A 25,808-nucleotide genomic window follows, 5' to 3' on the forward strand; every position below is an offset into this window, starting at 1 on the left:
TTCCTTTTTCTTTTCAAATCAAGATTTTTTTAAAATTGTGATACCCAGTTCCCATGCCCTTTGCTCACTTAATCGTCTACCTTTCTCAACCAGTTACTTTTTCCCTAATAGTTTATTATGAAAAATTTCAAACATACAGAAAATTTGAAGGAGGTCTGTGAACACTCATGTACCTACCACCTGGATTCTACTATTAATATTTTATTATATCACATAATATAAGTTGTCACCTGTTTATCCCTTTATCCATTCTCCTATCTATCCATTATTCTATCTTTTTTTGTTTGTTTTTGGATGCATTTCAAAATAAGTAGCAGATATCAACACACATCAACCCTAAATATTTCAGCATGTGCATTGTTAACTAGAGTTAAGTATTTGTTTAGAGGTCTTTTTCTTTTAAGGTGAAATTTACGTAGAAAGATCTGCACGGATCTTAAGTGTCCCATTTAATGACCTCTATCTTGTTTCCTTCTAAGTCATTTGTGTTCTAATAAGTTCTAATAAGGGGCCTATTACCCATTATAAGGCTATACTCCCAAACTTGTGTATTCATTTGGATTTTCAAAAATAGACTTTGAATACCACAAAGTACCTTAACATTTTTTTCTTTTTTCTTTTTGTTTTTATTATATAAATGTGCTACAGTATAATGATTCTGGTTAAAGATATTTTTATATTTTCCTTATTGTTCTATGCTTCACCAGAAATTCTTAGCATGGCCAATTATATCACATGATGCATGCTGGAGGAAATTGAGGATCCGTTTGTTTAGTTAAAAGTACGTAATTATAAAGAAAAGCTAGGATTGCCCTTTGTTAACTTTTATAAACTAAATATGTAAAAGAGCTAGTTAATTTAAGACACTTTAAACATTTATGGAGTGCTTTGTGGTTTAAGTGCTTGCATTTATCTTAACTCACTTGAGCCTCCCGTTAACCACGTTAGAGAGTTGGGACAGTTGTTATTTCTGCTCTCTAGATGAAGAAACCAAGGCTTATGCAGGGAGAAGAGCAACACAGCAATTGGTCGTGCAACCAGCTGAACTCATCCTCTCACTTTAAATTTTGTCCAGTGGCACCGACTACAATCACACTAATTCTTTTATTCAGATGCCGTCCTGGATCCTGGGATTTTTGCTTATGAATAACTACCAAGTGTTTTATTGGGCAGACTAGGGTTAACTGTAATGACAATGCTGAGGCAAAGACTTATGCCAATATTTTGAGTTCTCTATGATGAAATACTTGGGTATAAGGGAACTGCAACTATCAGGGTCCAGACAGAACTAGCTAAGTGTGCTATATTTAGAACATGGCACACTGATACTCTGTTCTTACAGAAGTGAACAATATCATGATTGAAATGCCACTTAATGTGGCAAAATGCCTATTTTTCAGAAATGTTTTATGTGAGAAGCTCACTGGAGAAGAGAAAGCCTTATTGATGTGTCTGTTTTGGAAGGTTTATATTCCACAACATCTCTTCTTTCCCTTAGGTAGACAAATACTTAATGAAAAAACCATCTGGAGAAAATCAGCTTGACATTGTCTGGGTAAAGGACATAACAAAAATGCAGGCAGTTTTGTTCTTGTCAGTGGATATAAAGGTTTAGCTTTTGGTTTGGTTGATAGCACTAAGGAAAAGCTGAAAGAGATGAACATGGCTCCTGAAGAAAAGTGTTCTTGAGAAAACCTCCTTAGAATAGAAACTAACTGAAAGTCCTTTGGAATCAGAAACTGGAAATAATCTATTCGAGGTCACTTTTGAGTCAGTATCTTTATTTTTGTCATTTTATTGAAAAGCAGTTTTCTATTGGCTGTGCCAGGAATCTTCTTTTCAGGTTTCCCCTGTCACTGATATACAATGTTCTGGAGTTTATTAGAAGATAGTTGCATAGGAGCTGAAAGCTTTAAATTTTTCTAATATTAGCAACGGTGTCTGCCCACAGAAGGCAAATAATAAAATTTAAAAAAAAAGCAGTAGGTTGTTTTTTGAAATAGTTAATGGTTGGTCTGCCTCATGTGCAACAGATAAAGGTGACAGGCCCTGGCTGGTCATTGACGTAAACACCTGGGTACCCTTGTAACTAGGACAAGAAGGACAAGGGAAACAGACAGAAAGTTGTTCCCATTTCCTGCTCATCCTGTGCCCCCATCCCTTCTGCTATCATCTTTCTCTCAGGGCAGGTCAGCTTGGAGCTTGTTACATAGTTTTGGTTTTTAGGCACTTTTAAGAAAAGATAATCCTATATGTAAATCTGTGTGCTAGGAATATCCTCGCGGCTCTAAGGTCTAAGGCAGTGTTAATTGAGAAAGGAGGAGGAAATGGATTATGGGGAAAGAGAGAACAATACTAGATTTAAAAAAGTGCCAGCAGCAGTGGCTTCAGATAGTGCATCTCAGCTGTATAGCTTATTGTGCCTAATTTGAGTGTGATCCACTTTGAGGCCAGTTTATTCTTTGATCTGAATGTTTTTATTTACTTATTTTTAAATGCATCTCTCTTTCCCCAGTGCTATTGAAATTTTAGAGAATCGAGAAGAAGGAAAAAAATGCATCCATAATCTCACCCCCCTAATGAAACTATTGTTAAACTTTTGCTACACTTCCAGCCAAACCTTTTTTTTTTTCTTCTGTAATTATTTTTATGTGTCTCCAGTTAGAAAATGCCTATGTTTTTGTATCTTGCTTCTGTGAAATGTCTTTCAGTGAGTCCTTGGAATGTTGGCTGAAGGACAAATGTTGGATGATACCACAGTGCGTCAGCTAAATGGTCACTCCAGTCGGAAAAGGAATTTTGTATGGCATGCTACTTTTTTCTCAGTGGGTGACCATTACTATTAAATAGGTGAATGATTTGTAAGATGATGCTGAGGATGATGGGAGACTTCTGGAAAAACTACTCAGTGCTTTTCAGAAGCTGTCCTAATTTGTGGCTAGGATTTATCAGCTGCTGCTTTCAGATATACCTTCTTTTTCCCTTTCCATTTCCATTTAAATGAGTCCTTTTCTAATATACAAATATATTTTCTATGGCAGAATAACAGACTGTCATCAGTCTTCATTCTGATTGGCAAACATCACAAGCCAGCTATGTTGGGAATAAGAAATGGTGTCAGCTAAGATGGGAATGGCCTGAATTTTCATTGGAGAGAACTTTTTTGGAAGAATGGATTGATGAAGTAGCTCTGTTTTATTTTGCTTGAATCAAGTCATTTCTAGTACATTAAAGCCACTTGTAGATTTAATATAGTTCATTCTACTAGGACAATTGTAACAAGATTTTGTGACTCCCAGTGTAATAAAATTTCACCTGTTTATTTTGTTAAAACTAGGGAAAAATTAAATTAATGGATTATTTCATTAAATGAGCTGTACTTCTCAAGAACGTGTATAGGAGAGAAAGAGATCATGTAAATCAGGATGCATTGTCTCATGAGAATCTCTAATTTCAAATACTATGTGTTGTTAGAAAGGTTAGATGGTCTTTACCATCCTTGTTATTTAATCCTAGCAGATGAATTTTTCTTCTCTTTTTTGTAAAAATACATCTACTTCATAATAATAACACTAATAATAGGTCCATATTCTTAATCGTTGGCCTATATCGCTACTGTTTTGTTTGTCACTGTATCTTCGGCACCTCTCATACATAGTACCTCCCTGGCGATAGCAAGCACTAAGAATTTGTTGCCTAGATGGTGTTCTGCTAAGTGCAGAATAATAAACTTTTTTTTTAATGTGGTAATGGTTTAATTAGAATTGTTTCTTAAATTACACTAAAAAGCCAACTTACCTTTGTAGCTTTAAGGCTCTATGTTAAAATTTCTTCATATGTTCTCTCAGAGCTTTAGGCTGAATGACTTTTCTGAAATGTTTTTTACTCTAGAATGGAAATAGATTTTAGAAATAGCTACAGCAGTCTTAAACTATTACTGCTGGTTGCAGTTTCCTGAGGTTAATATTATAGCACGTTCTCATAGGTTGACCTGGGTAGCTTGGTACAAAGAGTTAGGAGGTTTAGCAATTAGTATAAATTTAAATATTCTAAAATTTATTGAAATATGTTGATAGTGGAGGACAAAGTGTTTTGTGACTAATTTCTTTAATTTATACATAAATACCTATATATAATTGATCTTTGTTAGAGGTATAAACAAGCATTAAAATTGCTGAAAGAGAAACATTCTAAATTATTCTGTTTCTTTTTTATTTCAGGGCTGAAAACAGTGAAGTCACTTCTCACAGTTAATAGACTATTAAGAAGACAAGATGGGGACTCCTGGTTCTGGAAGGAAAAGAACACCTGTGAAAGACCGATTTTCTGCAGAAGATGAAGCTTTGAGTAGCATTGCCAGAGAGGTATGTCTGGAAAGCCCCTTTCAACACTGAGTTGTACAGATGAGAATGCTGTGAAAATGCTGGGGAGGGAAGGGGAGATATATATATATATATATATATATATATATATATAAAAAAAATAGACATTCATTCATTGAGCTGGTTTCAGAATGCTTACTAGATGGCCTCTAAAATTCTGTATTAGAATAAAACACAGTAATCGTCTCTTTATTCAACTTATCTAAAATTTATTTTTAATTTTTTGTAGATTAGTTGACTTCCAGGAAATTTGTCCTAATTATTGAAATTTATAATTAGTCTTCATTATTGAAACTTAAGGTAATGAGAATGTTGAAGATATGATAACTGTATTATAGAAGGGCACATTGGGCTATACAGTTAAAATATTTCAGGAAGCACTGTATGAATGTTGACAGAAACAATACTTTGGTGTCTGCTCAGATTCATTGTCTTAGCTGTTTTTGAAATACTGCAATGGAATTTTTATGTTTAAGTTTTAGCTAGTATTAGAGCTTCTGGAGCATTTTTGTTTTGGTTTGTTGACAACTCGGAAAAAAAGAAAGAGGGGTCACCTGTTGAATCTCTGGCAACATTTCCTGTTACATATTGGAGATTTAACATAACTCCCAGCTGTGATTTCTTAGGTGCCAACTTTGTTTCAGATTCTAACTCTGTCGGCAACTGCAGATCTGACCATAAACCTGGTACAAGAACTGTTCAGAGTGTTTTAAAATTATATTCTTTGGGTGAGAATTATTCCCTCATTTCCTCTTTGTTATTCTTAGTAAATAACTCATTTAGCACTAGTGCTGTTTCCTTTTGACATATTACACAGTCTTTTTTTGGACCAGCTCATTGTTACGTTTTTCCTTTTGTAAGCTACTCAACTTTTGAATTAGAAGTCAGATTCTGTAGGAGGATATTTGAAGCAAAGGAAAGTTACCTAAAAACTGGTGACAAAATTGTGATAATACTTTAACAAAATTACGTTTAAAAATCAGTGAGATATTTTTAGATAAAAAGCTAAAAGATATTTAAAAGTGAAGTAGTGGGTAACACTTTACAGTGATCTTAAGTAGTTATAGGAATGAAGTATTTTCAAAGCCACATAGTTTTAGTTGAAAATTGAAACTACTCAAAATGTTTACTTCCAAAACTGGAGTGATTTACCCAGATTTCTGTAAGGAGAGAAAATGCCAATATATTTTAGGCTCTTTTTATGCTGTCACTAAGTATTTGAACTGTTTTTTTTGAATATGATGTTTCATTTACAAAATTGAGTAGCATTCTAGAATCCAACACTTCAAGTGCTTCCTATGTAACAAATACTATTTTAAGCATTTAAAATGAATTAATTCATTTAATCTTCACAAAATTCTGAAATTGGTTCTATTATTGTCTCCATTTTACAGATGAAGAAATCATTGCGCAGAAAAGTTAAGTAACTTCCCTAAGGTCACACAGCCAGTAAATAGCAGAAGAGTCAAACATATGAAGTCTGACTCCAAGGTCTCACTATGCTATAGTGATTCTCAGTCTTCTCTAACTCCTCCATTAATAGTTTGTATTTCTATAGCATTTAATGATTTTGAAAGCACTTTCATATCTTGATTCTCATAATAACCTTATGAGTTAGGTAGGAAAGTTATTGTTATCAGCCTTATTTACAGATGAGGAAACAGATGAAGTTGAGAGATTAATGTCTAAAAGATATCAGAACTGGAACTCAATTCAGAATTTAAATTTGAATTTAAAGCCATTGTTCATTCTTCTGTTTCATCCTACTTCCAGAAGAGCAGGGCTTTGGAAAGTTTTAAGTGTGGCTTTGAATTCTGGCTCTGCTAGTTGCTGGTTGAGTAATTTTGTTAAGAAACTAATGGACTTCAATTTCCTCACCTGTAAAATGGGAATAATACTGTCTTTCCATATTTTAAGGCTGTTGTGACAGTTAAAGGAAATAATGCATGTAAACTTGAGCATAGTGTTAGGCTTATAGTAGGCTATTTTGTTGCTTATTAATATGTTGAAGTAGAAAGTGAGAATCGAAGTAAAATATTCTCTTTTTGTTAGAAGATATTTATTAAGGTAAGTGTCCTAAAACATGGTGGATCATCAGAATCTCCCAGGTTGCTTTTTCAATGTACGGATTCCCAGGCCTTACCCTATACTTTCTAAATCTGAATCAATGGGATTGAGCTCAGAAATCTGTTTTTAAAGACACACACACAGACACACTCACTCACACACTCCTTCCTAGAGGATTTTGACGGCCAACCATGAGAACCAGGAACCAGGGTACACAGAAGATCCTGTGGATGGTCAGTTTTTTTATACTTACAGGTTGTTTTCCTCTGTGTACATTATTATTTTGCTGTGAAATAACTGAGTTTAATCCAGTTATTATATTACAAGTTATAATAATTAAAGTTATTATTATAAAAGGTTTTAAAAGGCCAATATTTCTGGTTTTTATTTGTATCTTCAAAACTCTGAATGAGTATTCCAACTTTAATAGCCTGGTCAAAAGGCTCATGGAACATGAAAGGGCTAGTGTTTACTAAAGATTCAGACTTTATTTGCAGAATAAGTGCCTAATATGTGTTACAGTAGTTGTAAAACTTTAGAGGAAATAGATTTAGTAATTCTTTTATGTATTCTTTGTGATTTTTTTCTCTTTGCTGTAAAGTTTCATAGTCAGTTCTTAATGGTCCATTTATACATTAGATGGTCAACATTCACAGATAGTCTCTAATACTTATTTTCTCTGATAGGATCATCCCTTTCACACACACACACACAAATTGCCTTAAGTTAGGAACAAATAAAAACTAACAGAACCCCCATAACAATTAAAAAGGACAAATAGCTTAATCTTGTTTTTTTAAGTTAAATCTTAAGAGTTTATTTTTCCTCACTTCAAATTGTTTTTTGAGGTAGGCAGGGCATGCCGTAAATAATGAAAAATAAGCTCATTTTCCTCATGCTATCTGTTCAGGTTTCCGTGCTTCTCAGTTGGTCCTAAATCAGGCAACTAGAGGGAATGAGGAGGAAAAGAAACAAAAGACATCAGTATATTCTGTAAGCTGGATAACATGGAACTGAGTGCATTTTAAAAATTGTTGTAAGATACACATAACAAAATTTACCATCTCAGCCATTTTTAAGTGTACAGTTCTGTGGGCTTAAGTACATTTACATTGTGCAACCATTATCACCATCCATCTCCAGAACTCTTTTTATCTTGTAAAATCTATTTGCATTTTTAAAAGATTTTGAAATGTTTGGAGACTGCTCCGTGAAGGTGCAAATGCGGATGGTGTAGAAGTCCTGTCATGGCTGTAATAGGCATGTTGCTGCTATGCTGGGGGAACATGTCTGTCACAGCTTTCAGAAGAGCTCATAAGAGCAGGTATTGGTGGAGGTCACCAGTACTTCCGAAATTTGCCATTTTAACCATTTTAAAGTCTACAATTCATTGGCATTAATTACATTAACAATGTTGTGTAACCATCACCACATTCTATTTCAAAAACCTTTTCATCACCCCTAGACAGAAATTCTGTAACCATGAAGAAATAACTCCATTGCTCCCTCTTCTTGTTCCTGATAACCTCTGACCTACTTTATGTCTCAATGAATTTGTCTAATTCTAGATATTTCATATAACTGGAATTGTACAATATTTGTCTTTTTGTGTCTGCCTTTTTTCACTGAGCATAATGTTTTCGAGATTCATCCATGTTGTAGCATGTATCAGAACGTCATTCCTTTTTTCTCTCCTTTTAAATAACTTAATTTTCCTTTTTTTAAAATGGCTGAATGATATTCTGTTGTATATGTTTATGACATTTTGTTTATCTGTGTATCTATGAATGGACACTTGGTTGGATTTTATTATTTTGTTGCCTAAAGAGGTAGATTTCAGGCATCTAGTAGTGAGAACCAGAAGTTTGTGGTTTTGATTATGGATTAGCAGCCTGAGAAGAAGGATACAAAGGGAAGAATTGTACTTAGTTTAGAAGATACTGTCCAGTTGTATTGTTTTATGGAATAATAATCATATTAGCTTCATAGAGCTAATTGTCTTCTCATAGTTATTTTGCTGTTTTATTTGAGCAATTTATTCATTTTTAGGCCATGGCAAATTAAATATAAAAAACTTCTAGCAAGGGTAGCAGTTTTTAAAAATGCAAAGAATTGCCATAATAATAATTACGGGTCTTAAAACCATCTTTCATTTAAGAGTAAAGTTTTTTTAAAACGTGAATTTTGAATGTCATTCATTGAGTAAATGTTTATTGAGCATCTGCTCTCTGTAGGTGCTGTGTTAGGTACAGAGGACATGGAATGGACAGATCTAACGTGGTCATTTCCCTTTATGGTGCTTAGATTCTAGAGGGAGAAACTGATGCTAAAAAATAATTACATAATGGACTAGTTCTTTGATTTTTCAGCTTCTTTTTTCCTTCAAAATTAATGTCTATGTTTAACATGGTAATTTTTTTTCTGTCTTGAAAGCTGTGATTGTCAGTGTATGTCACAATCAGTAGCATTCTTAGAATTGAGGAAATAATATATTTATTTACAACTGTGTTGAGTGCTTTGAGTGAACAGGAAATGATTTTGTTAAAGAGTGTGTGACAGGGGGACTTGACACGTTTGGAGCTTTGGGAAGGCTTCCCTGAGGAAGTGCCCTTTCAGTTGAGTTTTGAAGAAGGAGTGGAATTATTGAAAGGAAAGAGTTTTCAAATAAGAGGAAGAACTTTACAGTCAGAGGGAAGAATGTGTGACAAGCTTCTGAGGTGAGAGAGTGTGGAGAATTCGAGGAATAACAGCAGCAACAGCTAACATTTGCTGAGCTCTTACTGTGTACCAGGCACTATTCTAAGTTCTTTAAATGAATTGAATCCTCTTAATAACTCTCTGGGGTGGTCTACCATTCTCATTTTATCCACGATGAATCCAAGGCATGGAGAAGTGAAGTAACTTGCGCAAAGTCACATAGCCAAGCAGCAGGGCTGAAATTTGCACTTAGGCTCCCACATTCTTAAATGTTGTGCCTCGCATAATGTCACTGTTAACTCTAACATAGACAGCAAGGATGAGAGTAGCCAGAGAGTTAGGCAGGAGCCAGATCTTATAGGCCAGTGGTTCTTAATTGAGGGTGATTTTGTCCTACAGGGACGCTTGGCAATGTATGAAGATATTTTTGCCTCTCACAACTGGGGGAGGGCTGTGCTGCTGGCATTTGTGGGTAGAGGTCAGAGATGTTGCTAAAAATCCTGCAGTGCACAGGACAGCCCTGTACAACAAAGAATTATCTGGTCCAAATGTCAGTAGGGCCAAGGTTGAGAACCCTGATATAGAATTTTGGTCTGTGTCCTAAAAGCAATGGGAAAACACTGAAGCTTTTTTCTTTTTTTAACAAAATAGGTGAATATTTTATAATATCAGGGTAATATAATTTATATATATATAATTTATTTAATATTTTACAGTATTAAGACCCTACTGGCCATTTTCCTTCATTTTTGAAATAGAGGTATCCTACATCACACAGAGAACTCAGTGGTAGCAAAAGAAAAAAATGAAAGTATCACGATAGCCAAAATATCATTGAAGGGTTTTGTGTAGGGGTAGGACATGATCAGATTTGTGCCTTAAAGGATGACTTTACTGCAGGTTGGAGATTATATCAGAAAGAGACACTAGTGGACGTGGGGAGATGAGTCATGAGACTTGCAGGGCACTGGTGGCCTGGTCTAGAGTGCTCTAGTAGGCATGGTGAGAGTGGCTGGAACAGAGAAGTATGTAGGCGATGCTCAGTGAGCAGCAGTGGTCGGGGAGCAGAGAGGGGAAGTTTTGGGTTGTGCATCTGGGTGGATGGTAGACAACATTAGGGTGAGAAGGAGATTTGGAGAGGGAATTTGTGTTAGTGTGTATTTCATTTAAGGTGCCTGTGAGGCAGCTAAGTAGAGGTTTTGAAGAAGCAGTTTGGGGATTTGGATGAAGAGCCCGAAGGAGAGGTCTGGGCTGATACGCATTTCAGACTAGTGAGCATATAGAAGGTAACTGAAATAGTGAGTTGTGGATGAGATTGTCTAGGAAGAAAGTGTAGAGTTATGGATAATCACTCTTCAGGCTGAACCCTAAGGAACTCCAGGATTTCGAGGTCATGACTTGAGTCTTGCTTAGTTTTGACACTTTTTTGATCATCCTTTTGTGTTTGGTTCAGATTGTTATGTTATGATTGGATTTGTCTAGAAAGTTAACTCCACAGGAGACAAAAAATTACTCTTATTTAAAATATCTTTAAGTGTTCTCTGTGGTGGTACACAAAAATGTTTAAAAGATTTTGAAATGTGAGTTAATTTTTCAGAGTTATGAAAAACATTTTTCTTTCCATTTCTATCTAGTTAAAAAAATTTTTTTTTTAAATTCTCCCCCTTTGTGCTTACTGTTTTTATTAGACAAATTCCGTGAAAGAGCAGATCTAAGTGGTCGTTTTTTAGTTATTTAGGACTCTTTCCAGGGACATTAGTGCATGAATGCAGCCAATTCCCTTTGGGTGCAGACCTCTCCATTTTTTTTCCCCTATTTACCCACTGGAACTAAGGCAAAGGAGGGTGGGAGATGTGGTTGGGGCAGCCCCCACTCCTCACAGTCCAGAGCCCTAACTCTGTGCTGGCCAGCATTACTGTCAGTATCACACTGTTCCTTGATTTGTCCCTCTAACGAGAATTAAGGGAGGATTATTGAGCCCTAAGACTTAGTTTTGTGTCTCTGTGATTAAAAAATATTTGGTATAAAGTTTACTGTCAAGATCTTCACCATTCCTGTAACTTACAGGAATTTGGAGGAAGAAATTCAAACAGCATAATATCATTATCCTAATTCTAAAGATGTTACTAGTAAAACCCACTACCCACCTCCACACACACACACATACACACACACACACAAACTATTTCTATTAGAACTATGAATCACATTTTCCCCTTTGGTTAGATATATCATTGCTGAGTCAAAGTTTCAGTTTTCCTGTGCTATTTTATTTATTAGGTTGTATTCAAACTTTAGTAATAAAGTCTATAATCTTAAATTTCTTCTCATTCTAAAATAATATTTTGCTATCAAAAAAATCTTTGAATAAAAGGAACGTATAGTTGTTTGACATCAGAAGAAAATGGGTTAAAATCCCTAGATTTTATCTAATACATATTTGTTTTTATACTCAGAAAAATTTATATAGTTAGTTTTCAACCACCAAAAACTTTAAAAAATTGTTAAACGTAATTATGTTGTAAGACCTAATTGAGAAAAATGGTACCTTTGGTTTTCTACTAGGGGGAAGTTGCTGGGAAATTGAGTAGTGGTTTTTATTTGTTAATTTGGAAACCATAGCAACACAATAAATATTATGTCTCTTAATTTGTCTTTCAGTACTCAGTTTCAGTTGGCGTGAGTGTCATGGAAGAATAAACAAAATTAAACACAGTAAACTGAGTCTTAGCTACCTGAATTAATCATTTTCCTTGAATGTTTCACTTTCCTAGAATCTTGTATTTCAGATTTCTTAAAATTCAAGCATGATCTGTACAGATCCAGAGTACACTTATTTTTCTTTCTTATGCCAGTTGCATGGGTTTTATATTCTGGATATACATGTAGGCTGGCAGTTCCACATTTGGCTCAGTTTGGTTCATTTTTGTCAAATCATGAAATTTTAATTTGCCTTTAAAACTTACATGATCACAGTAGTATAAAAGTTTAAAATCTAGAGGTGTCCCTTCTTTTAAAGGTATTTGAGTGTGCCTTTTCATGTACTGTTCTTTTTGAAAAATACTAAATGCAGAAAAGTTTTGATCATACCATAAGTACCCATGAATCTACATTAACTGATGCTAACATTTTGAGACAATTGTTTCAGATCTTTTCTAAAAAAAATAAGAAAGAAGGGAGAAGACCTTATAAACCAAGTTTAGGGCCCTTTATTTTACCCCCCAGGCATATTTCCCCTTCTCCCATCTCCAATAGGGAACCACTGTAATAAAATCACAAGATATCCCTCCTGTTCATGTTTTAAAAGTTCTAATATATTTCACCATAAACAGTATTGCTTTGTGGGTTTTTGTGTATCGCTTTCTAAGTGTTCTCAGGCACAGGGGTATGGAGCAATTAAGAACATGTGGCAAACTGCCAGAAAACTAGCTCAGTTTGGCTGGAGAGAAGCTGTGGGGATGGGAGGAGATGATGGTGGAGAGACCATAGGGGCCAGTCAGGAAGGGATTTATGTGCTGAGGAGTTTAAATTTGATTTTGGCAGCTGTTGGGGAGCAACTGAAGGGTAAAACCCTTTTCAGACTTGAATTGTGATATAATTGCTTTAGCCACTGTGTGAAGAATGGCTGGTAGGGAGAGGACTAGTCAAGAAATTTTGTTGTCATCTTGGTGAGAGGTGATGAGAGTCTGAATTAAGGCAGTGATAGTGGGAATGGAGAAGAAAGTTTGGGTTGAAGAAATAGCACAGAGACAGAATTGACAGAGCTAGTTAGTTGAGATTTAGTGACTGGATGTGGAAGGAGGATAAAAAAGAAAGAAGAAACTTACGATGATCCTTCATTTCAGTTTTTAGGTAGTGAGACAGCTGATGAGGAATGTAAAGAGGAAGATGAACTTTAAGGGAAAGATTATAAAGTTAGTTTGTGATATACTGAATCTGAGGTTCCAGCGGGACAGCCTCAGTGTCTTAATAGCCAGTTAGGTCAGGACTGTGAGAGAAAAGTCTGGGTTGGACGCAAAGATTTGCAGACTATCGCTATCACCCAGGGAAAGAACATAGAGTGAAAAGAGTGAGATGAAGCCTGGAAGCTTTGACTATGTTAAAAATTAAGGAGCTGGCAGAGAAAAATGAGCCCATGAAGGATTCTGAGGAAGAGAGGTCAGGGAGTCAAGAGGAAAACCAGGAGAGACTAGTATTGCGGGAAAGCCAAGAGAGGAGAGTTGTAAGAAAGAATTGAGTGGCAGTGATGTTGGAATCCCAGAAAGGACAACTGAGATAAGAACAGAAAAATTCTGTTGGGTTTGGTAGTTAGAGGTCATTAGTGACTGGCGTGAGCAATTCAGCGAAATGGTTGGACAGAATCCAGAATGCAGTCATTTGAAGAGAGTAGGGAGTGAGGAGGGAGGTGTGAGAAAAGTTGGCTGTAAAGAGAAGATGAGGCAGAATTGAAACAGGATGGGACTTTTTTTTGTTTGCTTATTTTTTAAAGATGAAAGAGACTTTGAACCTACTTATGATGAGAAGAACAAACCAATAGAGGGAGTCCTGCTGTTTTTTTAAGTGAATATAACTTTTTTCCCTCCAAATGATAGTTCCAAATGAAATTTAATGTGTGGATTATATATTCCAAGGAAACGGTGGGTTACTGTCCATGGGATCAGATAGATCCTGCTTTACTTGTATACCACTAGACAGATAATTATAATAGGATTGGCCTTAGTTAAGTTTTTGATTTGCAGTGCCACTGGGGGCCACAGTGAGTTTATTTTAGCCCATTCTCCTGTGTTTATTTGACTTAAGCAGTAACAGAACCCAAATTTAAAATTATGAAAGTGTAAGGATGTTTTTGGGTATTGGACATCATAAAATGTATTATGGCCAATCGTTTGTTCCTTGGAGTTTCAGGCAGATTAATTCAACAGTGTGTAATACAGAATAGCATGGATGGGAGGAGGAAGAAAGTGAAGTTAGAATTAGAACACAAAGTATTCCAGGCTCATGCTTGGAAGAGGGGGAGTCTGTTGGAATGGAAATTAAAGGTTGAATTTAAAGGGGATTGTAGAGAAGGTTTGGTTAGGAAGTAGAAGTCTCTGAGACTTTGAGTTTTCAACAGGTATGACAAGGATTCTATTTCTGAAGATTGAAAAATAGGGAAGCAAAGTGTATTCACTGGGGGAAGATGAGGTTGCTTTTATTCACTCTTAATGTATTACAAAGGATCCACTAGACATTTAGAAATGTAGGCTTTGATTTTGGTTAGAGCTTGAGATGCTAGATTTGAGTCATTCTCATTGGCTGATAGTTGAAAATATGGAGTGAAAATGAGAGGGAAGGCTGAGTATAGCAAAAGGAGAAGATTAACTACATTTGGGGTGAAGTTGTGGTCAAAGAAATAAGAGAGCCAGAATGGTACAGTTTCATAGAAAAGAGAGTATCTATGTTAAATTGAAAATCATAGGCTAATTCATCCAAAGTAAACTTTGATTATTTGTCTAAGGATATGGTTCTTGTACTTGGGATATAAAGGTATAAGTTGTGGCAACATAGTTAAGAGCATTAACTGAAATCAGATTCTTAGGCTGTGGATATCAGTTCCAGTACTTGCTGGCCAGTTACTTAATTTTAGGTAAGTTACTTAGTCTTTTTATACTTCAGGGGGTTACTTTGTGGATTAAAGGAAAATAAGCACCTAGATTTGCTAAGTGCTCAAATGATGGTAGTAATATTAGTGTCAGGTCTCCTCTTTCCTGCCATCTTGAAAGTTTGAGTTTTGATTGTATGGGGATTATTCTCAAAGCAGTGTTTAATTTTATAAATATTAAAAGCAAAGATAAGTCCCCCCTTAACAGAATTAGTACGGTTTGAATTGCGTCCTGATATACTACCATAAGATTAATCATTATTTCCCAGATGTGTTCCCTGGAGCATGATCCTTGAAGAATTACTTAGGGTTTATTTAATAATGTGGTCAGGTAAGTGTGAGAAATGCTTTTATATTTTATCATTTTCTTGGGGATTAGTAATGTGTATTAAGATCCGATTAAAAAAATTTTAACCTGGCATTTTCTAAACTTACTACAGCAAGAGATTCCCTTTCTCCCATTTTATATACTGAAATTTTTGTGTTGGAATTTTACATATTTTACTATTTATTTAACTTAGGCATATTTTTTATGCACTGTCTTATTTATTTAAAAAAATTTAATTGAGATAGAATTCACATAGCATAATATTTACAATTTTAAAGCATAGTGTTAATGGTGTTTAGTATATTCAGAAGGATATGCAGCCATTGCCACTTCAAAAAAATTTTTTCTTGTTGTTGGGGGAGGTGGTAATTAGATTCATTTATTTATTTGATTTTTCAGTGGAGGTGTTGGGGATTGAACCCAGGACCTCAGGCATGCTAGACATGCAGCCTACCACTTGAGCTACACCCTCCCCCCTCATTGCTACTTTTTAATTGCAGAACATTTCATCAGCACAAAAAGAAATTCCATCCTATTAGCAGTCACTATCTTTCTCCCCCTTGCTCCAGCCCATGGTAGTCAATAATCTACTGTCTGTCCCTGGATTTGCCTATTCTGGACATATAAATGAAATCCATGTAATTTGTGGCCTTTTTTGTCTGGCTTCTTTCACTTATCATAGTGTTTTTAGGGCTCACCCATGTTGTAACCTATATCAGTACTTCGTTCCTTTTTATGACTGAATAATATTCCATTCTGCGGATGATACCACATTTTGTTTATCTATTCATCAGTTGATGAACATTTGGGTGGTTTCCATTTTGGGGGCTATTGTGAATAATGCTGCTACGAAAATTTATGTACAGATTTTTGTGTGAACATATGTTTTCATTTCCCTTAGGTACATAACTCGAGATGGTCTTATGACTGTGTTTAACGTTTTGAGGAACTGCTAAACTGTTTTCGGTAGCAGGTGCACCATTTTACATCTCCACCAGAAATGTGTTCTGACTTTTCCACATCCTTGCCAATGCTAGTCATTTTACATTAATTTTTTAAAAAAAATTATAGCCATCCTAATAGGTATGAAATGATATCTCAATGTGATTTTGGTTTGCATTTCCCCAATGACCAATAATGTTGAGCATCTTTTTGTGTGCTAATTGGCCATTTGTGTATCTTCTTTAGAGAAATGTCTATTCAAATCCTTTGCCCATTCTAAAATGGAGTTGCATTTGACTCTTGAACAATGTGGGGGTTAGGGGTGCCTACCCTCCCTGCAGTCAAAAACCTGCCTGTACCTTATTGTTGGCCCTTCATATTTGTGATTCCTCTGATCTATGGATAATATAGTACTGTTGTATTTAGCATTGAAAAAAATCTGTGTATAAGATTCAGAACAAACAGTTCAAACTCATGATGTTCAAGGGTCAGCTGTATTTATCTTTTTATTGCATCTCACATATTTTTGTTTTCTTAAATTCCAAAACAGTGTAATACAAAATTATAATGGTAGAGGAACATTCCCTAATGTAGAAGTGCTCACATAGTACGTGTTTAGTTCTCCTCTTTTGATTGTATGGTTCCTAGTTACCAGCTGAGTGATAAAGTGAACATTCAACGAATTTAGAAGGTTTATGATTTAACACAATCTAAAATATTTGTTCCAGGGGTGATCAAAGCCTCTGATTTTTGCTTTCACTTTATTTTTCCATTTGCCCCAAGCACTTAATGGGAAATGAATTTAAACCTATCTAAATATGTCTTTATTTTTTGTGTTATCATTTTCACTGCTCTAAGAATACATTTCTATATCTATCCAATTACATATTATTTCCTTTAATCAGCCTTTACATGCCTAATATTTGAAAGCATAATGATCAGAATAATGTTTAGAAACCTGGTCCAATACCTACTGGATTTCACAGGTAATTTACAAACCTGAATTTCCAGTTCCTAAATTTTCCTGTTAACTTTATTTAAAAGTTTGGGTCATGTCAACCTGAAGACCATACAAATACTTAAATGATTTAGGCTCCTAAATACTTCTGATTTCATTCATGTCGTATACCAGCTTTTAAATGAACTTTTTTTGTGTGTGGTAAAATAAACAACATAAAACTTACTGTTTTAATCATCTTTAAGTATACATTTCAGTGGCATTAAGTACATTTAGATTACTGTGCAGTCATTACCACTATCCATTTTCAGAACTTTTGCATCATCCTTACTGAAACTCTGTACCCATGATGTAATAACTCTCCATTTCCTCGTCCCCCTAGCCCTTGGATACCAGTTGTACTTTCTGTCCCCATGCTATTTGACTGTTCTAGGTACTTGAATAAGCAGAATACAACATTTGTCCTTTTGTGTCTGGCTTATTTCACTTAACAGTGTTGTCTTCAAGATTTATCCATGTTGTAGCATGTGTCAACAGGTCCTACCTTTTGAAGGCTGCATAATGTTCCATTGTCTGTACATAACACATTTTGTTAATCCGTTCTTCTGCTGATGGACATTTGGGCTGTTTCTACCTTTTGTCTGTTGTGAATAGTGCTGCTGTGAACATAAGTGCATAGATGTCTGTTTGAGCCTACTTTCAGCTCTTCTGTATGTACCCAAAGTGGAGTTACTGGATCAAGTGGTGATTCTGTGTTTAATTTTTTTTTAACCAGCTTTGTTTTGAACTTAGTTAAATCCTTGTGGATTTATTGTTGTATCTTTTTATATCTGTGAGGGCAGGTTAAAACAAGTCCACAGTAGCTCTTTCATGCAATTGTATTCTGAGGGGGAAATGCTAGTGTTGCTACTTAAAACTATTTAAAAATATATCTGTATAAAAATAGAATACATGTTTTGTCTACCAGATTGGAATCGCTGTTAGCTCCTTGCTACTCTGACTCTCAGGCATCTGGGAGCAGTGTATAGAAAAAACCAAATAAAGTAGTTTTAAATCCTCTATCTTTTTAAAGCTTGTTGTTTAGTGGCCCTACTCGGTACCATCTCCAAGGGAGGTAACATCTGAGTTTTGCATAAAGTTGGCTAAGTTCCAAAGGGAAGGATGTTTGTGTGGCTCTGGAGCCCATGTTCTTTTTGTTACACAGAAGTTAGGTCCCTCCCCTTTTGTTGTGCAAGAAGTCATATTAGAGAGTAGATTTCAATAATCTACACTTTAGGTTGGGTGAGAGAAGTCCCATTTTAGCAGAGGTTGTGCAGAATTGGCCACAGATCTTAGAAGGATGAAATTGGCATCACTGATATATTTCTAAGGGAGGCTACAAGCACAAAGCCAATATATAGTAGAAGTGAAAATTCCTACACATTGCCATGGCTTTCATAAATTGAAAAAAAAAAAAAGAGGTTTGGAAATTTTCCCCAGAAGAATGATACTTTGTAATTTTAAAATGTATTTGTTATCTGCTGAAGCATAGCTTACTTAGCCTTGAAGTCTTTTTCTATAAAATACAAAATGGTAAAAAAAAATGGTGTCCACTCATAGTCAGAGGGGTAAATAAAATGGAGTGTAGATTTTTTTAAAGCTAGAGGTCAATGTAAAATTCATGTGAGAAGACTAATTGCTCTGGCCATGTCAGGGTTTAGAGCCTAAGGTTGGTCAATTTCAGTTCACTTTGCAGGGTTTTTGCTACCAAAAGACCATTTAGACAGACTGGGAAATTGGCAAAATTGGGGTAGTTGAATAAGCAGTGACTATTAAACTGTCTCATCTTCTTAGAAGCCTGCTGAGACCGTGCCAGCAAAGTCATTGCTCCTTCCTGCATGCTTCCTTCTCTTTAAGTGCTGTGTTTATCTCCCTCGGCCAGATTGTGAACCTCTTTAGGGTAGAGATGTCATGTCTTATTTTTGGCGCTTAGTATAATTGCTTACACACAGTAGACCCCCTTCAAACATTGGCTGAGTCTTTTCCTAGTGTTAGACTTGAGCACAAATATAACATGGGAAAAAACAACTGTAGTTATCAGAGAGGGCATCTGAATCAGAGTTAGAATGTGGCCAAGAACCTGGGAAACCACCATAAGGTAGAAACCAGAGAGCTGTTTAAGTTTCATGAAGTACATCAAGCTATTTCCTTGGCTCATTTTCTTGCTCCTTTGGCCCATGGCCTGAAAAGTCTTTTGTTTATTTAGCAGACATTGAGACATGGAAGTTGTGGGGTGACAGAAGCATGTAAGTTGAATACCATGTAATACATTTAATACAATGTAATAAGCCACAATAGGGGTACATGCATAGAGTACTACTCTATGAAAGAGGACTGGAGGAAGTCTTCCTAGAAGGTAGTATTTTAACTGATTAAGAGAGAAGGGAGACTACCTCCTGCCAGGCAAACAGTCTATGAAGGGAGGCTTAACACTGGAGCACAGCAGAATCTAGGAATGGAGGGTGATGGAGGCAGCTGGTGGAGGTTGGTAAGTCCTGGGCAATAAGGCGGAGATCGGACTTATTTCTGTTTCTGCTTTTCTTGTCCTCTCTCCTCTTTGTACTTAGGCTAAGGAATTTTTGCTTTAACCATAAGTGGTGGGGAGCCGCTGGAGGATTTTACATGGCAGAGTGAATGACGTGATCAGAAATGTGTTTTGAAAGGCAGACTGGCAATCCTGTAACCATGTAGAAGATGAATTGTAGGGCAGGGTCTGGAGTCAGGAAGATGGGTTTGGGGGCAGTTGTATGAATTCAATTATATGAAATGTCCAGAAGAGGCAAATTCATTGAGACAGAAAGTAGATTAGTGGTTGCCAGGGGCTGGGGTTGGGGGGTGGTGGTGGGCAATAGGGAGTGACTGCTAGTGGGTACAGGTTTTCTTTCTGAGGTGATGAAAATATCCTGGAATTAGATAGTAGAGATGATTGTGCAACCTTGTGAATATACTTAAAAACCCAGTGAATTGTGCACTTTTAAGCAGTGAATTTGATGGTATGTAGATTATATCTCAATTGAAAGAGAGAGGGAAAGAGTTCCTGAAACAAGCAGGAGCAGTAAGCATAATGAAAGCAAAGATGGGTTGGAGAGAAACTCGATGGTGGAGAATTGACAATACTTGGAGGCCGAACATTGGCAGTGTTTCAAAATGAAATAGAGGCTGCTTCTGCAGTTTCTAATTTGTGTGATTGAATTGACAGGGAAGAAAATTCTGGAAAAAGCCAAGCTTGGAGAAATATAATGAATTGTGTGAAATGTTTTGAATGTGTAATGAAGGCAAGCAGTTGAAGGTAGAGGCCCAGATTTCAGGAGAGACTCTGGGACTAGCGAGAGCAATGAGTATGTAGGAGGTGTTGACTGAAGTCAGTCAAACTGCTGATGGATGCTGAATTGTCCCCCCACCCTCTTTGGAAAGTACTGTCCCGTTTGCTCCTTATCCTCAAAGCTGGTGTAGAGGTGTGGTGGTGGTGGTGGTTTTTAAATAAAGCTGAGTCTTTATATTACTTTTCAGGCAGAGGCAAGGCTGGCTGCAAAACGTGCTGCCCGAGCAGAAGCAAGAGATATCCGCATGAGAGAACTGGAACGACAACAAAAAGAGGTAATTTGGGGGGTGTAACCCTAATTTCCGGTTAGCCTCAAAAAAGAGTCAATACTTGGCTAGTTTCCTTCTGAAGTAAATCTGGTTCCTTTTGAAACACTAGGAATAGAATAACTTGATGTGTGTATTTTAACAAGCCATTCTGTGTCAGCAAATTGAATGCAATATTTAGTTTTCAATTGTAACAGCAAACACATGCATAGCTCTTCCTTGCTGTAAGTTATTATAGTGTTATAAGTGCTTTATGTATAATAGCTAAAGTTGGCTTAGAGATGACAAAGTTATTTACTGTAGTCCTAAATGTCCTAGAATTTTGATTAACTGCATTATGGTATCTACATAGTAAAACTCTAAAATCATATAGCCTTATAGTTTGTAAGCATATTTAATAATAGAGGAAAATATTCATATAAGAAAATGAAAAAGACAAGTATAAGCCTGGTAGGACTCCAGTTTTGTGTCAGAAAAACTAGTATCCGTATGTAGGTCAAAAACTACTGGAAAGAAGTGATTACTGATAATACTTAGGTTTGTCTTTGGTGGAATTATGATTGGTTTTATGTTTTTATGCTTTTCTATAGTTCATACATTTCAATATGTTTCTATCATCAGAAAGAAAAACAAAAAATTTTTAAATAGGCATTAGAAATTGGATTGCTTTAAAATGAAACAAATACTCTTTTTTACTCTTTCCTTCTGGCATTAATCTAGCTCTGAAAATTCCTATAAAAATAATTCTGATGTTGTATTATTATGAACGGGGAAAAAACCTGCAGGACAGCATTAAACACTTTGAGGTTGGTGTTGGAACTTCCGCTAATGGGTTAAGGAGATGTGTATAGAGTCCATATTGTCACAACTCAGAAACAAAACCAAAAACAGTTGATATGTTGCTAAATTTTTTTAACCTCATACATAGCTTCAAATATTGGATGCAGTTCTTGGCTTGAAGTGAAAATGTTGCAACATATTATCTTTTATACTCCTACAATTATAGTAAATTAGAAGGATACAGTTATTAAGTATAAGTTTTATTCATAATCCTCTAAGCTACAGAAGAACATGTATCTCTTTATTATTGAACATATTTAGCTTAATAATTTTCTGTATTTTCAATGTGTAACTAAACTTTGAATTAACAGTCATTGCTCTTCAGGGCAAATGTATATGATTAAGACTGACAGCGTGCAGTATGTTGGAAACTGTTTAGTTTATGAAACTTTTGCATTTGTAGTACTCTCATCCTTCCTTTGATCGGAAATGGGGACAGATTCAGAAGTGGCTGGTAGGCCAGGATTGCCTGTCCTGCATGTTGTGATCAGTTGCTGAAATAATGCAATTGCGAAGTAAAACATTGACTAATAGTTTGCAAAGTAGGAGTGTTTGGCATGTTTGAACCTAAAGGTCAGAGAGTATTGTGCCTATAGTGGACCAAGTGTGTGCTTGGAATCTGACCATTTTCTGTTATAGTTACAGCTTCATACTCGCCTCGGGAATGCTCCTGACCAAGAAAGATTCAGTAGATGAATATGTTTTCTTTCTGTGGGTTTGTTCTCCCTTCCAAATTTGTCCCTCTCCCCCTCTCATTCCCCTTCTCCCTCTCTGTTTCTCTCTCCTTCCTTCCCTCTTCCTCTCTTCCTTTCTAAAAACTAAGTCAGCAGGGTCTTCATTGAGAGGTGACCCAAATCATTCTTTCATCTCCTCTGAAAATTTTATTTTTTCAGTTCTCTCAGTTCCTTTTCAAGTCTTCTACCACCACTCCCAAATGTGTTAGCTACAAAAGCAAATTGCAACCAGTGGAGTATTAGTTACTGTGAATCATTCCTAAATTTGAACCTTTTTCAGTGTTGTTAAGTTCCCCAGCTATCTCCTGCTGCAGAGGTTCTTAGCTTGGTTGTGAATAGGCTTGCAGGAGGGGGCATGAAACCTTAAAGTCTCACGCAAGGTTTTGAATATATGTATGTCTTTATGTGAAATGCCTACAGGTATTTTGATCATCAGATTCTCAAAGGAGTCTATGATCCCTAAAACAGATCTAATTGATGCTAAACAAGCAACTTTTATAAGCAAATTCCCTCTGTAGCAGCATTTTAAGGTACAACCAGAATTAAAATATTTATGGCTGTATTGACCTGCAAATTTAAAACTTTATCATATATCTTATTGTGGTATTTGAGAAAAGAGAGAAAAAAGATACTTGGTTGCTTAAAATTGGGCGACTCCTCGTGTGTGTGTTTGTTACTTTGGAGTGGAATCTGTCCTTGCTCATTACTAAAGCTAGCTTAATTATTGTTATTTAAAGTGTGTTCTGCATGTAACTGGCTTAATATTACTGATGATGCCTTAAGAATGTTTTGTGTGAATAAAAGCAATCATTTTTGCTTGCAAAAGTAGAAATATTAGTTTAATTTCTTATGCTAATTATGTATTATAGTTCTAAAATTAAATTGCCTAGGATTTTAACATCTTAGGGCAAACCAGAACATTAAATAAGAAGAAAAGCCTATGTAAAAGCCACATGTTTGACTCCTATATTCAAAGGCCATGAAGATAGACATTTTTTTTTTATCTCTGTGAAATGTGTGCTGTTCAAGCAGTGAATGTGCTAGATTTTCATGGAAGGGACAGCAATTTGGGTTAGAGGCTTAACATGCAGGTGATAAGTAACCCAGGTCTTGAATAATAGCTAAGATTTGGACATGCAGAAAAGGCGGGGTTTACTTCCAGCAGGGAATAATTAACACTCCAACCCCTTCTGACACCTGGTTTTTCAGACTGACTTTTCCTCTCACTTATCTTATCCTTGTCTCCTTGGCTGCTTTCTGTGAGCTTGTAGTAGAAGTTGGTATGTGATAGTCACAATATAAAATATACATTAGTAATAAATTTATAATAAAATGAATAATGCATACACAAATAATTGGACTGTCAATTATTAGAAGGAAGAATCTTCCCATATTAAAAATTTCTCCCAATTTTGGTACTTCTTTGTCTGGGAGTGAGATGTTGGGATGTGAATAGGGAACACAAAGGGGTGAGGCTCAGGAATGAAGCTGACTTTGAGTGCATATCTGTATGCCGACGCTGCGCTAGTGCATTTTACATATGTGCTCATTTCTCATTATGAGATAGGTACACTATCTCCATTTTACAAATAGGTGATAAAGGACTGGTGAAGTAAACAACTTGCTCAGGCATTGGCAGAGCCAGAATTTGGAGATATGAGAGAGTGCCACACATGCTAATAATGGATTGGAAGGTGAAAGGCTCAAGAAGAAAAGACCCTATGTCTTTCTGGGCCTCCAAATAGTCTTAGATTAGCCAGTGCTTCTGTTTTTAAACTGGATGGCTGAATCAGTGGCATGTTGATGACCTGAAAGAGTAAATGCAGTTTCTGAAGTTTTCTAATTTAAAACTGAGGTGATGGGGGGACAGAGTTCAGTGGTAGAGTGCATGCTTAGCATGCATGAGGTCCTGAGTTCAATCCCCAGTACCTTCATAAAAAAAAAACCAACCCTAAAAACCCCCCCCCAAACCCAAAAAACAAAAAAACAAAACCCCAAAAACCAAAACTGAGGGAATGGCTCCAGACTTGAATTAAGTATTATTTGTTGACAGAGAAGATGGCTGGTTGTATTCACAGGGCTGTGGGCTTTTTTTTTTTTTTTTTTTTTAATAAAACTCCTTTGTTCTCTCTTTCAGTGAACTTTTAAAAACAGATTATGTTTCATTTCCATTAATTTAATTTAAATGTATCAAAACATAATTTTCCAGAAAGCCTTACCAAATACACATCCATCTTTTAAGGCATTGTCCTGTTTATTCAGCTTTGGATCCTTTATACTTATAAGGTCTCCTAGGACAATGAAAATGTTTTGTTCTCCTGACTATGGAAGAGAGGAGTACTCTGTCTTGTAATTTGTACCCAAAAACACAGTTTGCTGACATTTTATCTATTGGCCTCTGGTGCTATTAATTCAAGAAAAGCCGATTGCCAATTTAAATACTACTTTAGAAATCTTGGGAAATAAAGCCTTTTGTTATTCCAGAGAAGGAGAAAGCACTGAGTAAAAACCATGATACCTTGACATTTTCTTCATATTCTTCCAATGTAATCAGTCTGGATTTAGCCTTTGTAATACAGTGTCTTCATTGGTTCAGTGGTCTTGGTGAGTCAGAAGGTCTGAATGCTAGTCCCAGCTTTCTGACTTTATTGATTCCTAGTCTTTTTGTGCTGTAGTTTTCTATACTGTAAAATGAAGGGTGATCTCTCAGGACCCTTCTAGCTCTTAAAAATAATTCTAGGGTTGGTGCCGGGGTCTTTTTATACAAGGGTTGCCTTCTGTTTCTTCGTATTTGCCACTATGCAGAAGTATTCACGGTAGGGGGAGTACTTAAAAACTACCTAAAAACCTGCCTTTCTATGTAGGCGTGGTGCTACATGGCAGACTTTTAGTAAAATATGTGCCTTGGGTCTTTTTTGGTGTAGTAAAAATTTGCTTTGAGGTTGCCTTACTATTTGTACATTAGCCACTAGCCATTTTGGGTAATTAGATTTAGATTTGAATTGATTAAAATAAAAATTTAGTTCCTCAGTTGCACTTCCAGCATTCAAGTGCTCAGTAGTCACATGTGGCTAGTGGCTACCATATTAGACAGCACAAACGTAGAACATTTCCATTGTCACAGAGCGTTCTGTTGGATAGTGCTGGCTTAAGATGTAGTTTATGATTATGGAATAAACTATATTCTCTTGGTTTAAGTTGACTGGCCTGTATGGAATTTACATTTTATTCTGTAGTTTTCTGAAGTCTTTTTAGACCACTTTTTTAAATGGAGCTAAAAAGAAAAGCTGTGTAAACATGGAGGTATATCAATACTTAATAAGATATTGTTATTTAGAATTATTTTTATAATAGACATAATTGAGACTAAATATGAATTCATTTGTCTTTACTACATCTTTAATGGGATATGCTCTTTAGAAGTAGGTTTTTAAAAAATGCTCTTGTGTGGTAGGTGGAATGAAAAGATAGGATAGAATAAAGGGAAGATTGAATATTAAACCGTGTATGTCACCCTAGTATCCCAAATAATACTGGCAGGGGCATGTAGAATTAACTTGCTTTTGTAGCACGAGGCTCCTGAAGGTAACCA

At 35.9% G+C, this 25,808-nt stretch overlaps 1 protein-coding gene across 20 annotated transcripts in view; it reads left to right on the forward strand.

Moving 5' to 3' along the window:
• LRRFIP2 (LRR binding FLII interacting protein 2) overlaps positions 1-25,808 on the forward strand; it is a 99,548-nt gene that overhangs the window by 16,278 nt on the left and 57,462 nt on the right. For 14 of the 20 annotated variants that reach the window (XM_031469910.2, XM_031469916.2, XM_031469920.2 and 11 more), the window contains exons 2-4: positions 4,221-4,364; positions 20,565-20,651; positions 21,886-21,936. In XM_031469910.2, the coding sequence (XP_031325770.1) occupies positions 4,275-4,364; positions 20,565-20,651; positions 21,886-21,936 (228 nt within the window). In that variant the 5' untranslated portion in view covers positions 4,221-4,274. The remainder of the gene's footprint in view (positions 1-4,220; positions 4,365-20,564; positions 20,652-21,885; positions 21,937-25,808) is intronic. The other 6 variants (XM_031469930.2, XM_031469925.2, XM_031469926.2 and 3 more) reach the window with 1 other exon arrangement.

Source organism: Camelus dromedarius, chromosome 17 (assembly GCF_036321535.1).
Source record: "Camelus dromedarius isolate mCamDro1 chromosome 17, mCamDro1.pat, whole genome shotgun sequence".
Classification (NCBI taxonomy): Eukaryota; Metazoa; Chordata; class Mammalia; order Artiodactyla; family Camelidae; genus Camelus; species Camelus dromedarius.